The 14,997-nt window shown below is 54.6% G+C and overlaps 1 protein-coding gene across 1 annotated transcript in view; it reads right to left on the reverse strand.

Annotated features, from left to right (window-relative positions):
• Positions 1 to 1,023: 1,023 nt before the first annotated feature.
• EEPD1 (endonuclease/exonuclease/phosphatase family domain containing 1) overlaps positions 1,024 to 14,997 on the reverse strand; it is a 63,916-nt gene continuing 49,942 nt past the window's right edge. Inside the window, exons 4-8 of the mRNA XM_036738994.1 lie at positions 8,287 to 8,397; positions 7,183 to 7,317; positions 6,149 to 6,290; positions 4,685 to 4,879; positions 1,024 to 3,671 (exon numbers count right to left, since the gene is read on the reverse strand). Of these exons, the coding sequence (XP_036594889.1) occupies positions 3,469 to 3,671; positions 4,685 to 4,879; positions 6,149 to 6,290; positions 7,183 to 7,317; positions 8,287 to 8,397 (786 nt within the window). The 3' untranslated portion in view covers positions 1,024 to 3,468. The remainder of the gene's footprint in view (positions 3,672 to 4,684; positions 4,880 to 6,148; positions 6,291 to 7,182; positions 7,318 to 8,286; positions 8,398 to 14,997) is intronic.

Here is a 14,997-nt window from a genome sequence, read left to right on the forward strand (position 1 = left end):
AGATTTATGGGGCTGTATTTTTAGAATTCACATTAGGAACATCAAAGCCATCACTCACTGAGCGGGAAGGGAAGCTATCAAGCCTCTCAGACGAGGTTTGCGAAACAAGCCCCAGACCCAGGGCATCTCCGGAGGCTGAGAGCCTGCTGCAGTGAGAGATGCGCTGGGAGACAGCCTCACTGGCTGTGTCCAGGATCCTGACCAGGGCGCTGGGCCCCACTTGTCACTCCTGCCTAGAGCTCCCAATACACCCATTTTACACGTGAAGAAGCTGAGGCAGAGAAGCCATATGACTTCCCCAAGGTCACCCAGCTAGTAAGGATTCAAACTCGGGTCTTCCTGACTCCAGTGCCACCATGTAACTGCCGTACCACCGAGTTCCCCAAGAATCACGCAGCTGCCTAGAATTCCTATGGAAATGTGGGGGGCCGCCCTCGGCCTTCGGGGTCGGCTTCTCTGTCGTCTCCCACATCTGCCTTCCCCTCTCCCAGCTGCAGGCCAAGAATAACCCCAACTTATCTTGGCCGGTCTGCATCCTTAATTCCTCACCCAGCTTGTGTTTACTTGTTCTTTATTACCAAGTAAGATAGAATCTCCTCAAGGGCAAGGACTGTCTCACTTTTGACTCCAGAGCCCCAGCGCCTGGCCTGGTGCTAGGCAGAGTGTACATGCTTAATAAGTATGACTGAATTCGTTGGTCAAAGTTCCAGCCAAGTCTGGACCCGGATCGGCGGGGGTGACGGCAGGAGCCTGGCTGAGCTAGTGATGCCGCTGTGGGTACAAGGGGAATGGGGAGGGAGAGCAGGGGGACAGATTCACGAACGAGGCTGGCATGAAAACACAGACCATCTGAAAATAAAGGCTGAGGCCAGCAGGGAGACCGCAGCAGGCCAAGCTGGGGAGCCATCTCCAGGGAGCCCAGCAGCTCTGGGCAGAGAAGGGTGGCTCAAGAACCCTTCGGACCCTCCCACGAGACCATCTGGAGAACTGAGCAAACACAAAAGCCACCAACAGAGCCAAGTGGCCGATTCTGCTGAGGTTTATTTCAAGTCAAATCAATGCAATCCAAAACGTGTTTATTCAGTGACCCCCATCTGCAACACCCGGTGCTAGATGCTAGGGACACAGAGCCAAAGAGGGAACCATGCCTGCCCTCAGGGAGCCTCCACTCTACTAAACACCAGGAACCTCCTCTCTGTTTTAGATGATCCGAAGTGGGAGAGAGAGAGAGCGCTGGGGAGCCAAGGAAGGCTTCCCAGAGGAGATGGCACCTGGGCAGAGCCTTGAAGGAAGACATGAAGGTGAGGCAGGGGCCGCTGCTGCTAGGAGAGCCACGAATGCAAAGGTGCAATGTCCAGTTGGACGGCCAGCAGTCCAGGGCAGCCAGACATAGAAAAAGAACCAAGTCTGGAAGGAGATTGGGGCTGGCCTTGAATGCAGGCTGAGGAGATGCCAGCCCTAAGGGAGATGGCAGCTGGGTAGCAGGGGAGCATTGGAGAAATCTGAGGTCAGAGGGCCTGGACCAAGGGCGGTGGCCATCTGGGCAGAGAAGAAGGAATACATGGGAGCCATGCACAGGGAGGATAGACAGACTCTGCAGCAAGCCAGACCTTGGGGGACAGGGAAGAGGAAGACCTCCCAGGTAGAACCTGGGGACCAGGGGGGACGCTGAGGCCTTTACCAAAATACAAAAGTTTGAAGGAAGGCAGGCTTCTGAGGAAGATGCCTACAGGACCTCTAGGATGTGCCCGGCAGGCGGCTGGGGCTGCAGCTGGAGCTCAGGAGAGGTCAGGGCTGGAACCACCTGCTTCTAGACGAAATCCAGGGAAGTGGATGAGATCCACAGGAGAGGGGAGAGCCTGGACAGAGCTGAGGGCACAGCTGGGCTAAAAGCAAGGGGGCAGCATGGGGGGAGGGACTAAGAAGAGGTGGTCAGAAAGGGAAGGAGGGCAGGGAGACACCAGGTTGGGGTGGGACTGCAGGAAAGAAAGACTGAAACTCGGCCACCAGATTGAGCAGTTGAAAGGCTGTGGGTGACCACTGGGAGAGGAGCTTCAGGACGCTGGTGGCTGGCCTGGTCTCCCAAGTCAGACTTCAAGTGATTAAGGAAGGAGGGAGTTGGAAAGTCTCCCTGCCTCCCCTCTCCCTCCTCTCTCCCCTTTCTTTTCCCTCTGCCCCATTCCCTCTCTGTCTCCTTCCCTTCTTCTGCCTCTCTCTGCCCCAACCCCTCTCCTCTCCCTCCCTCCTTCTCTCCCTCCCTCCTTCCCTCCTCCTCTCTCTCTCTCTCTCTCTCTCTCTCTCTCTCTCTCTCTCTCTCTCTCTCTCTCCCTGTCTCTCTGTCTCTCCTCTCTCTCTCCTTCTCTCTCTCTCCTCTCTCTCTCTCTCTCTCTCTCTGTCTCTCTCTCCTATCTCCTCTCTCTCTGTCTCTCTCTCTCTCTCTCTCTTTCTCTCTCTCTTTCTCTCTCTCTCTCCCCCTCCCCCCCTCCCCTCCCCCATGAAAGGGAGAAGAGATATAGGGAGGTAGCTTGAGTAGAGGGCAGGGGCAGGGAGCCAGTAGCTAAGGACAGACAGGATACAGAGGAGGAAGGAGGGAATGACAGAAGGAGTCTGAGGACAAGATGGGCTGGGCTGGGCACCAGGCCCAGGGCCTGGGGCTCAGTAAAGGAAGGTCCTGGGTCCCAGGGCCTAGCCAGTGAAGGAGTCGGCCTTGGAAGGGAGGAGGGCTGCCTCTCTCTTCCTGCCCAGGGCAAAGGAGGAGCAGGAGTGTCCTGGAGCAGACAGCTAGCAAGGACGGTGCCCAGGACCTCTGCTCCCTCCGTTGAGGAGGTGGCAAGGCTGGCTGTGTACTAAGAGCAGGGGCCAGGGAGGCTGCAGACCACTGGCTGTCAGAACAGTTCACCCCACATGGCAACACAAACATGGGATAGGCACGGTCAGTGGGACAACCAGCTTTGTCCCACTCCATCCAACTCTGGGAAGCAGAGAAGGCTGAAGATTAGTGGAGGGTAAATGGTGAAGGTCAGAGACGGCATTCAAGGGTAGAGAGGCCGGCGCCTCACTAAACTGGTCATCGTCAGGGTCGAGCCCGGGGAGGTCTGGGAGGCTCGAGCAGGGAGGACGAGCAGAGAAGAGCCATCCCATAGCGGGCAGCACTTTGAACGTCCCAGTGCATTGTTGGGCAGGTCCCTGTGTGTGGGCCCCCAATCCCTGGCTCAGGAGGACGGCTTCACTCGATGACAGAGGGGCTTCTATTTGTCCATCTGCGTTTGGACTGGAATGTCCAGTCAGATCGAGGACCCACTCTGTCCCTGGTAAAGAATCATAGCTTCGTGTGCAGGGATGAGACCCCAGAACATTCCTGGAGGCTATGGAGGAGGAGGGAGGAAGGGCAGTGGGGGTTCACAGCAGAGGCTGAGGCTCAAGAGCTCGGCCCCACTCCAGCCCCCTCCTTCCCCTGTCCTGGCGCCGTCATCGCTCATGTTTGCTGTGGGCCTCGCTCTGCTCCAAGGACACACCACTGCCACCACGAGGGACACCCTCCTTCCTGTTCCAGTCCTTGTCCGTGTAGAATTCAGCCAGCACAGGGCAGTGGCTGGACGCCACGCCCCCCCAGGACCAGTTATCTGGGATCCAGGGGTTTGTGAGGCCTTCTCTCACCACCGCCCAGTGGCCTGTGGGAAGGAGGAAAAGTGAGATGTCAGGGGGAGAGCGAGGCTGCTCCTGGAAAGGGAGGGAGCAGCCTCTGAGAGCCTGGCACAGATCACGGGCTCCAGAGTCAAAAGCCCTGGGTTCAAACCCTGCCCTCCTGCCTGGGGAACCTAGGACAAACCCTCCTTTGGCCTTGGCTTCCTCAACTGTAGAATGAAGGGCCTTTGAAGGCCCTGCCAGCGCCAGACTGAGCATCCTGGGAGGGACCAGTCCCGGAGTGATTCTGGTTAATAGAATCATCTAGTTAACTGAGTTCAAATGATTTATTCAGTGACACTGCCCAAAGCCAGTGCAGGGGGTTTTAACCTGGGGTCTGTGAACTTGGTTTGGTTTGGTTTATTTAAACATTTTAATGACCATTTCAATCAAATTGGATTCCTCTATCATCTCTTGTACCTGCCTGCCTACATTACAAACACAATTCTGAGAAGGTCCCAGGCTTCACCAGACTGACCATCTGAGGGTCCAAAAAAAAGGAAGATTCCTTAGTGACTGCCTCATTCTTTGTCTATAGAAACACAGTATTTTGCCAACCACAAATCCTCAGCCTCACCCCAGAGCAATGGCCTGAAGCTCTCGGTCTGAGCACCTGTGTCCCCTTGGGCTCATGGGAGGTCTGAGTATAACTAGAGTGAGGCATTCTGGGCCCTGCCTCAGGCTCTGCCTGACAGGCAGCACACAGCCCTGACACTCCCATCAGCCCCAGCTCCAACATCTTTATACAAGCCCCTTGGAGCACCTGGATGGAGCCTAGGGGAGCCTTTGTGGCTATTGCTGGGGGTCTTGCCGGGATTCTCTCCCCCCAGGGGCAGGCTGGGGCTTCAGGGTCCATCTGTGGGTGAGCAGGAGGCCACATACCCCAGGAGCAGCTTGTGGTCCCTATCCTGGGAGCAAAAGCCCCTGGTGTCTGACGAAGGTGGCAAAGCCACCCTTGAGTCATCCCCCCCCCTCCAAGGTGGAGGGGGTTTTATTTTACCTGTGAAAACCTTCTTTAGGCTTTTACTGATCCAGATGTTGTCCAGTGACTTTGTGCCCTGAGGATTCTTAGTGCTAATGTCCGTGAAGGTGCTGCCAGGGACCAGGGGCTGGAATTTCTCTTTCCTCAAGATGTCACAGTCACTGCTCTCTGGACCTTGACCAAAATCTCCCAGAATCACAAAGTCTTTTTCTCCTAGAAGGGATGGAGGGAGGGAGAAAAGGAGGAGGGGGAGATGGGGAGGGGGAAAGGGGGAGGAAAGGAAGGAAGGAGGGAAAGTGGGAGGGACGGAAAAGCAGAAACGTTCATGAAAAGCTGGCATTTCTAAACCGCTTTAAGGTTGACAAAGCACTTTACAGATATGATCTCACTTGAGCCTCAGAACAGCCCTGGGAGGGAGGTGCCAACCTTATTCTCTCAGGCAGGCAAGCTAAGTGAGCTCAGAAAGACCCCAAGGCCTTCCCAGGGACCATCAGCTGCTGAGCTCAGGATGGCCGGGGGCAGGGCAGGGCGGCCCAGTTGGGGGCTGCTGTTATCTCTGGAGGACAGGCAAAGCCAGGCCTGCAGACCAGGGAAATCCCCCTCTTACCCAGCACTCTCTTCCCAAAGCCTGCAGGTGCTGCCGGGGACATTACTGAGCTCAGAGTAGCTTTTGGCCAACAACGGAGGCCTATGGCAGGCACCCCAGGCATGGGTGGCGGTGGGCAGGATGGATTAGAGAGGGGAGGCAGGGAGCCAGGGAGGTGCCCATAGAGCCTGGTCATCCCAGTATGGAGGGTGGGGGCTCTAATGTGGGGGACAGACAAGGTGATAAGACCAAAATATTCTCTACCCCACCCACATTAGTGGGACCACACTGTAATACAGTAGAGCTGTATGAGGGAAAAGCCCCATGGGCTGGTTATGGTGGCTGGGAATCACTCACTCTGTTGGGAGTCAGAGGCTGTGGACCATGCCTGGGCTTTGCTACATGAGCCACCCTGTGCAAGGGACATTGGCCTTCTGGGCCTTGGCTTCTCATGTGTGAATGAGGGGGTGGGGTGGACAGCCTCTGAGGACCCCTTCATCCCAGACTGCAGTACCTGCAGAGTGCTCCCCAATCCCCTCTCAGGGATGGACCTGCCTCCGCTTGGGGTGCAGGGGTGGGCAGGGGGCCACCCAGAATGTCGGGGCTCTAGAGTCTGGCTGAGCCCCTTCTGAAGAGGCTCTGGGAGCTCGCATTCTATCTCCCAGGCACTTTGTGAGCGGTCAGCAATGGCGGCAGCCCTCCTGGCCCTCCCTCATGGCTAGGATAATTCCTTAGACACGTGGAGATGCTGCTAGGATGGGTGAGACGGGAGGTCCAGGAAGCAGTCCCAGCTGATGCAGCTCAAGGCAGGCGAGGATTCGGGGTAGAGGCCCAGGCCCCGCCAGCCTCCACCCCTCAGTGGCGATAGCACCCCACTTCTGGCCCCCACCCCTTACCTTTTACCATGTCCTGCAGGGTCTGGGCGAAGGGTAATGCTTTGTGGCTGTTGCTGGGGGTCTTTCCAGGATTCTCTCCCCCAGCGGGGCAGGCTGTGGCTGCCAGGCACAGGTTCACCAACATGAGGTCATTTGCCCCAATCTGGACAGGAGGAAACACAACAGAAAAGAGACTGAAATGGGTGCCACTGTCCAAAGGACCAGCCTTGCCTCCTCTTGGGGGCACAAGGGTCAGAATTAACAGGACCCTTCACATGGGGGTCCTGGCTGCTGGAGAGCCCCATCAGGGGAGGCCCTTCCTGGGTCCAGAGGGCCATGCAGCCACAGGGAAATCCCTCAACCAGGAAAAACTGGTCCAGCATCAATGTGGTTTTTTTGTTTTGGTTTGGACCTGGGACTCCTCTGGGGCTGGGGTCTTCCAGAGAAATCGCCTCTGAAGATGAGGGCACCTGCTCCCCGACTTGGTGGCTAAGAGAGCTGCTGCCCAGGGTCACCCTGCCAGGATAGGTCAATGGATGCGTTCAGTGGCTGTTTAAGGAGTCAGCAGGAGCTGGGATTTGAACCCAGGTCCTCGGGTCCCAAATCTGGCCTGCTTTCCACAGTCCCAAAAGGCTACCTAGAGCTCCAAGTCTTGTGGCATTCCACTGCTGAGGATCATGGATCTGAACCGGGCATCTGGGGGCTTGTTTTTCCCTTGTCTAATCAGCTTCCTCCACGATCCCGAGGTTGGATCACACATGTAAAAGCATGGTTCTGAGCAGGGGCTTCCTCGACTGCCCCCAAAGGCCCCGGGGGCCCTAACCTGGCGCTAGAAGGGGTGGTCTCAGAAACGATCTAGCCCAGCCCCCAACTTTACAGGTGAGGAACTGAGGCCCAGACAGGAGAAGGCACTTGATAGAAGCGGAATTAGAACCCAGATCCCCCAAGTTCAGCAGTCTCCACCGGACCACACTGCTCCAGACAGATCCATGCTTACATACTACACACATGTGCATGCATGTGTACCCACATGTGAAAATATGCCAGCAGAATACCTTAAAGTGTGCAAGATAGGGGTTGGGGTTCAAGAGCTTCCCGTTGTTGCTGGCTGGAGGGCCCTCCTGGAAGCCGGCATCCTTGAGTTCTATGCCCGCAGCAGTGTCCCAGAGGAATCCCAAGTAAGGCCCACCCTGTCAGGAAAGAGCAAATGTGAAGGAGCCCTCCTCTCCTGAGCCAGCATGAGACCGGGTTCAAATCCTGCCTTGGCCACTTCCTAGCCAGCTGCCCTGAGCCTCGGTCTGCAGAGATCATTAACAAGCGCCCGCAGTGCCGCCCTCGCAGGTCCTGGGGAGGCTGAGGGGGTGGGGGCCGGAAAGCCCCTGGAGAAGACGTCCAAGGAGCCTCTTTTGTCAGTCCTGAGGATGCTTGGAGCACTAGGGGTGGCCCCCGCAGCCGGGATCCTCCTCAGCATCACTTCCTGGCCACCAGCCCCCAGTGGCCGAGCTCCACCTCCAACCCACCAATGAACAGCAGGGAGCAGTCCCGAGGAGACCCATGGGTGGGGAACTGGCTGACAGGAAGACCTCGAACCCTCCAAGGACTGGCCACTTCCCTTCTCTGAGACTCAGTTTCCTCATAAATGGAGATGGTAAGAGCACCTGCCTCACAGAACTGTTGTGCAGAGGAAAGGCTGCGGTATTTGTGAATCGCCCTCGCGCAAGGTGAGGCTGCGTGATCCCCCCTGTTGTTGTCACTGCTAACATTTATGGAGCACGTAGAAGGACAATCATTGTCCTCTTAGCTAACGTTTCTGTAGCTCTCCAATTATCATGGCTAACATCTCCCTAGTGCTTAGAGGAACCACCATCATAGCTAGCACTGGGATACCATTTATAATAGTAATTACTTTAGTGTGCTGTGCTTAGTTTGGACTGGGCTAAGAGCTTAATAAATATTGTACACATGAGGAAACTGAGGCAAACAGTTTAGTGACCTGCCCTGGGTCACACAGTTAGTAAGTGCCTGAGGCTGGATTTCAACTCAGGTCTTCCTGACTTTATTCCCAACCATCTATACACTGCCTAACGTGAATGGCTCTGGTGAGAGCAAGAACCCCCAAGACCCTCACACAAGGCAAGGCACCTTCCTAAAGGACGCACCTGAGGGAGCTGGCTGGAGGGTTTCACAGAGACTACGCCTCTCCAGGAGCCGCGGGGGCCCTTCCACTTCCGGATGCTGGGCAGGGTGGGCTGGTTGAGCTCCGTACAAAACTGCGAAGACAGGTCACAATTCTGGTCAAGGGTCTGATGGACTCGGGAAATAGCCAAGAAGACCGTTCACAACCAGCCCAGTCACCGGGGGGCACCAAGGAGCACACTGGCTCCTCAGCTCACCAGCCTGCTCAGAGCCATCTCTGTTTCTCCAGGAATGACTCTTCCCTACAAACCTCAATGGCCCGGCTGATGCTCACGGAGCCTCTAGGATGACACCCCAAGCAATGCTAAGCCTCTGTACAGAGTGGGCAAGGGGGACCCTGGTGATGAAGCGTTTGCCTGAGGACACCCCGCTCCAAAGTGGCACAGCAGGCAATGACCTTGGTGTCCTGGTTCAAAGACCACCCCACCTGCCATCACAGAAGCCGGACCAGCATCATTTATCCAAGAACTAACTCCACACGCCCCACCAAAAGGATCCAAGTGCGGGGTCTCTGCAGCCAAAACGGTGGCCAACAGACAGCTGTTAAGTGCCTAGTGTGTGTCAGGCACCGAACCAAGTCCTGGGACTCCAAAGAAAGGCAAAAGACAGTGACTGCCCTCACAGAGCATACACTCTGACAAGGAAGACAAACAAATATATAACCGAGCAAAGCTATAGGCAGGATAGATGGGGATAGTGAACAGAGGGCTGGGGAAGGCTTCCTGGAAGAGGTGCGATTGTAGGTGGGACTTGAAGCCGGGGAGGTCAGTGGTCAGAGCGAGCCTTCCAGGCCTGGAGAACAGCCAGAGAGGATGCCCAGAGCCAAGAGATGGAGAGTCTTGTTGGTGGAACAACCCTGGATGAAGGAGAAGAGACGGATAGGAAAGGGAGGAGGGGATCATGAGGGCTCTGAATGACAAACAGAAGACTTTATCTTTGATCCTGAGGAGGGAGATGACAGGGTTGGGCCTGTCCTTTAGTTGACCTTTCCTAAAACCCAGAGACTGCATGTCTCCATAAAATAGATAGGAGCAGGTACCATGAGGGTGCCTGGTGAGACCAGAGGTGTAGACATCACTTCCCAGTAGGCTTCCTTTGTATGCTCCCCTGCACACCCCATACCCTGGTGGCATTCTTATCTGACACACAGATGCACAAGAGTCCCCTCCAACAGGCAGGTCCCAGTTGGTCTATGACTTCATAGCTAAGTCCAGACACATGAAGGTGCTTGCCCATGGTCACTCCACTAGTGAATGTCAGAGGCAGGATTTTAACCCAGGTCTTCTGACCAAGTCCAACCCTCCATGGGCTGGGCTGCTACTTGCATCATCGCTCTCCCTTGCCATCATACAGGGGACACCACTGCACTGATCCCCACTGCCTTCCCTGCAGAGAGAGAGAGAGAGAGAATCCGGAAAGGCAAGCCCATCCAAGTGAGGACTGGATGCCTCCAATATTACCCAAGGATTCCTGACATGCTGAATTAGGGGCAACATTGGCCTGGCCCTGGTAACACTCTCCCCTCTGGCAGCTACAGAAATCCCAACACCAGGATGAGCTGGGGCACCAGTGGGAGATGTCTCGGCTTCTGAATACCTAGGTGAGGACCTGGCTTCGTGCCATGCTCAGCATGAAGACACACCCCCACCTACCTGGCTTTTGCCAGGACGTCCTTCCCCCAAACCTGGCTGAGCAGTCACAGTGATCAGGGCTCCAGGACAACAGTTATGGGTGATGGCACAATGGATAGAGGCTCACATGGAGGGCCTCATGCCCCCAGCACCCCTCGGTGTACTCAAGAACCTTAGGAGCAGAAGCCAGCTGCTTTGGTGGCAGCATTTAGCATGCCAGAACTAGATGCTGTTTCCTGGGATGTTGTGGTCGTGTCCAGGGGCTGCTCTTCCCCAAAGCACTGAGCTTCTTCTCCAAGAATGACTCATTTTCTCCTGGATGATTGGGGGAGGCATTTCTGGAGCCCTGAATTCTGCCCTACCATAGCTGCACACATTCGTGGGCCTGAAAGGCCTTGTCTCTGGGCTTCACAGGCAAAACTGGGGCTCTCCCAAGTTTATAAGGACTAAGAACACAGACAAACATAAAGGCTGAGTCTTAGACCCCGAGTATGCAATTGTCATTGAAGAAAGATGACCCTTCAATGTTACCTCACACAACTGGCCTACCTGGCTCGCAAAATGTCTTGGTTTCAGGTAGGTTGGAGGGGAAAATCCATTCTCAATCATTTTAGAGTGGAAGGCTTAGGGGAAGATAAGAATACAAGAAACTGGGTACCTTTCCAAGCTGAATCTTCCCCACCAAAGTTCAAGGTCTGACTATTTTCTATTCTTTCCAATTTTTAAGGAAAAAACAAAAGATCCAGGTTTATAACTGTATTGGATTGCTTGATTTGATAATTTGCACGAAGCAGGGTGGAGAGTGCCAGGTCATGCTTCTGGCCATAGTCCCTGGCTCCCTCCTCCACCCATCAAAAGAGGGGGGAAGGCACTGAGAGCCTGCCCAAGTCGGCCCAGGCTGAATTTGTCACAGAAGAAATCTGAGGCCTGACTCTAAGAAGATGAAACGCAATAGGGCTTGAGGTAAAGGCTTACACCTGACTTCCAAAAAGAGACTCCTCAGGTGCAAAGTGAGCCTGAGCTCACATCTCCATGGAGTTTTAATGTCTGCAAAACAACTGCCCTGGGAAGTGGGAACCTGGGCATTATGATCCCCATTATACAGCCAGGAAGCCGAGGTAGAGAGAAGTCAAGTGACTTGGCGGAGGTGTAGGATTTGAACCCAGGCCTCTCCCGACACCAAGCCTAACAGCCATCACAAGCCAGCTATTCCTCTTCAAAATGATAGTCAGTCATCAAGCATTGGTCAAGCGCCCACTGTGGGCCAAGGCACTGGACTAAGTGCTGGGGATCCACCGTGACCCATAAGAGCAGTTCATCCCTCCCTGAGTCCTGTCTCCCTGTGGGTTCCTCAGCCTGCACTGCTTCCATGGGCATCATGAGCTTGGGTACAGGCAGGGGGCCACACAACTGAGGTGGGGGGCCTGAGGGAGAGGCCTCTGGCTGCCCCAGCCAAGCCCAGGCCAAGAATGGGAAAGCGTGGGGAGGGGGAGAAGAAGAGGAGCAGCAGGTGGGAGGGTGCTGAGCCCCGGGAGGAGCCCTCTCCTCCCCTGTTCTGATCCTTGCCCTGATCTTCGTGGGAACCTCCCCACACATTTCACCCAAGCACCGGGCACCGGATTATGTTCCTGGAGGCTTTTGTGCTAAAACCACCCCTTGCAGAGCCAAATTCCCTTCCTCCCAAGAAGGCTGGCCTCCGGGGAGGCTGCTTGCCTCAGCAGGGGAAGACCAGGTGAAGGCAGTGGGAGTCGGACCTCCCACTGCCCCACCTTTGAGCCTGGCAATCTTTATTTGCCAGGTCAGCGACGCCCAACACGTCTGGGAATAGACCCTGCCTCTCCCCATAATGGAGGGCTCGATTTGGAGTCAGGACCTGGGGACCTTGGGTGTCATTTCATCTCTCTGACCTGTTTCCACTTCTGTAAGATGGGCGTGGGGAACTGTGGTCACCATGGGCCCTACAGACAATGAGTAACTGCACCTCGCCCCCTCTCACTCCCCAGCTGCTTGAGAGGGCCCTGCTGAGCTGCTCTCCAAGGTGGCCGGCTCTCCCTCCTCTACAAATCCAGCATCTTCAGAGTCATCTTCTTGCCCCATGTCTCTGCAGCGGCCATCACTGCTGACGGCCATTCCTCCTCCACTGCTCCTGGTGACTCTATCCCCTCGCTTTCTCCCACCTGCCTGGCTGTTCCTTTGCAGGCCTTTGCTGTTTGTCTGCCGCTGCCTGAGAGCGAGTCGCGCGCGCGTGTGTGTGTGTGTGTGTGTGTGTGTGTGTGTGTGTCTCTGTGTGCGTGCGTGTGCGCGCGCGCCTGGGTGCATGTGTGTGCATGTGTGTGTGTATATCTGTCTATGCCGGGAGTGGGGGGTGGGGTCTCTCGGAGCTCTGCCCTGGGCCCTCGGCTCTTCTCCACCCCCGCCCCATGCCTTGGTGACCCCTCAGACGCCTTAGGCTCATTGATCATCTCCATGCTACTGATTCCCCATTCTGAGTAGCCAGCCCTAATTGGGGTTCCAGTCCTACGCCCGCTAGGGATCAATGCTGCTCCTCTCCACATTCCCTGCCCTGCAGACACCCCATCATCAAGGCCTCATGGGCCTCGCCTTCCACCCGGCTGCAGAGGGCCCCACACGCAGAACCTTGGGGTCCCCCACCCGCCCCTAGGACAACCCAACTGGTCTTTTTTCTGTTCCCCATACTGCATCTCCCAACTCCACACTTTTGCATGGGCTGTTCCCCTTGCCTGGAATGCCCTCTCTCTGCATCTGCCCACTATAGAATTCCTGGCTTCCTTCAGGGCCCAGCCCTCCCCCACCTCCCCCTTGGCCCTGGGTGCCAGAGCACGGCCTCTCAACAGAAATTGCCTTGGATTTCCTCTGTATGTATTTTGTATTGATTTATCTGTTCACCTCTCCCCACCCCCACACCAACAGAATGTTATCTGCTTGAGGGCAAGGATTGTTTTGATTTTTTTTTATCCCTAGGGCTAAAGCTATCATGTTTGTTGGTTTTCAGTCTCGTCCAACTCTTCTGTGGCCCCATTTGGGGTGTTCCGTGGCAAAGATCCTGGAGGGGTCACTATTTCTTTCTCTAGCTCATTTTATAGGTAAGGAAATTGAGGCAAACAGGGTGAAGCGACTTGCCCAAAGTCATACAGCCAGTAAGTATCTGGGGCTGAATTTGAACTCAGTTCTCCCTGACTCTAGGCCGGGTGCTCTACACACTGTGGCAACACCTAGAGGCCCCCAAAGCGATCACATAGTATAGGCTTAATAAACACTTGTTCCCCTATACCCAAAGGCCTATAAAAATGTGCATACCCTTTGACCCAACAATACTGCTTCTAGGGCTGTATCCCAAAGAGATGATAAAAATGGGAAAAGGACCCACATGTGCAAAAATGTTATAGCAGCCCTTTTTGTGGTGGCAAAGAGTTGGAAATGGAGCGGATGCCCATCGATTGGGGAATGGCTGAACAAGTTGTGGTAAATGAATGTCATGGAATACTATTGTGCCATAAGAAATGGTGAGCGGGTGGACTTCTGAAAAACCTGGAAAGACTTCTATGAACTGATGCTGAGTGAAGTGAGCAGAACCAGGAGAACACTGTACATAGTAACAGCCATAATCTGTGAGGACTGATTTGGACAGACTTAGCTCTTCTCAGCAATGCAAGGACTAAAACTATTCCAAAGGATTCATGGTGGAAAATGCCATCCACATCCAGAGAAAGAACTACTGGGTCTGAATTGAGAGCAAAGCAGACTCTTTTCTCTTCTGTTTTGTTTTGTTTTCTTTCTCATGGTTTCTCTCATTTGTTATAGTTCTTCTATGCAACATGACTAATGTGAAAATGTGTTGAATAGTAATGTATATTTAGAGCGCATATCGGACTGCATGCCATCTTGGGGAGAGAGGGGGGAGGGAGAGGGAGAAAATTTAAAACTTGTGGAAATAAATGTTGAAAACTGAAAATAAATAAATTAAATATTTTTTTAAACAAATAAATACTTGTTCCTTTCCCTTCCCCCACCTTCATGGATACTGTGAAGGAAGGAAGGAAGGAAGGAAGGGAAGAAGGAAGGAAGGAAGGAAGGAAGGAAGGAAGGAAGGAAGGAAGGAAGGAAAGAATGCTTCCCCAGCCTTTCTGCAGCTCCCCCACTCCCATTCCCCTTTTGGCCTCCCTAGAGTCACCCGTGCTCCTGGGCTAGGGAATAGCCATGGAACAGGGCCTACTCATGAGAATCAGAAAGGGTCTTGGGGCAACTTTTCCATCTCTGTTTAAACACTCCTATCACACCAAATAGATGCTGGCCTTCAGCCTTTAGCCCCGGGGTCAGTTAATTATTAGCTGCTATTCACAAGGAGCCAACCCTGAGCCCCCAGCAATGCACTGTGTGGGCTGGAGCACATCTGGCATCACTTCCTGGCAAGAACTTCCAAAACAGGTAAAGATCAGAGTACGTGATAAGAACAATCCCTTCAAGCACCACGAAAAGGATGTGAAAAGTGCAGAGTGAAAAGGACCCGGCATGGGGAAGCCTCTCCCTTGGCAAAGCCAAGGCCGTCACCATTCCTGAGCCACTTTCGGGGTGGGGAGGACCAGGGCAGGACATCCAGGCTCAGGGACAAAGGGGGGCTGGGGGAGGGGAGCCTGGCCCCGAAGGATTCTGTAGGGGAGGAGAGGCTGGCAGGGCCTGCAAAGCCATCTGGCCCGACTACCTCATCATACAAAGTGCAGTCAGAGGCCCCCTGCTGTCTTCCCAAGGACTGCCCCCACTTCATTCTCAGAAAGTCTCCAGTCCTGTGCTCCCCACTCCTGCCCCCTCCTGTATCTCTGGATACCAACTCCCAGCCTCCACATATGCCCTTTTCCTAATGACAATTGGCCTGAGATTGATCAAGGACCAGTGTGGAGGACTCAGGTACCATCCTGGCCCAGGGGGAGGTGGGGCTGATGGGGAGGCAAGGAGGTGCCAAGAAATGAGAGGCAGCCCAAGAAAGAAGAAAATGAAGGCTTGGAGTGCTCTAAATGCAAAAGAAAT

This window comes from Trichosurus vulpecula, chromosome 9 (genome assembly GCF_011100635.1).
Source record: "Trichosurus vulpecula isolate mTriVul1 chromosome 9, mTriVul1.pri, whole genome shotgun sequence".
Classification (NCBI taxonomy): domain Eukaryota; kingdom Metazoa; phylum Chordata; class Mammalia; order Diprotodontia; family Phalangeridae; genus Trichosurus; species Trichosurus vulpecula.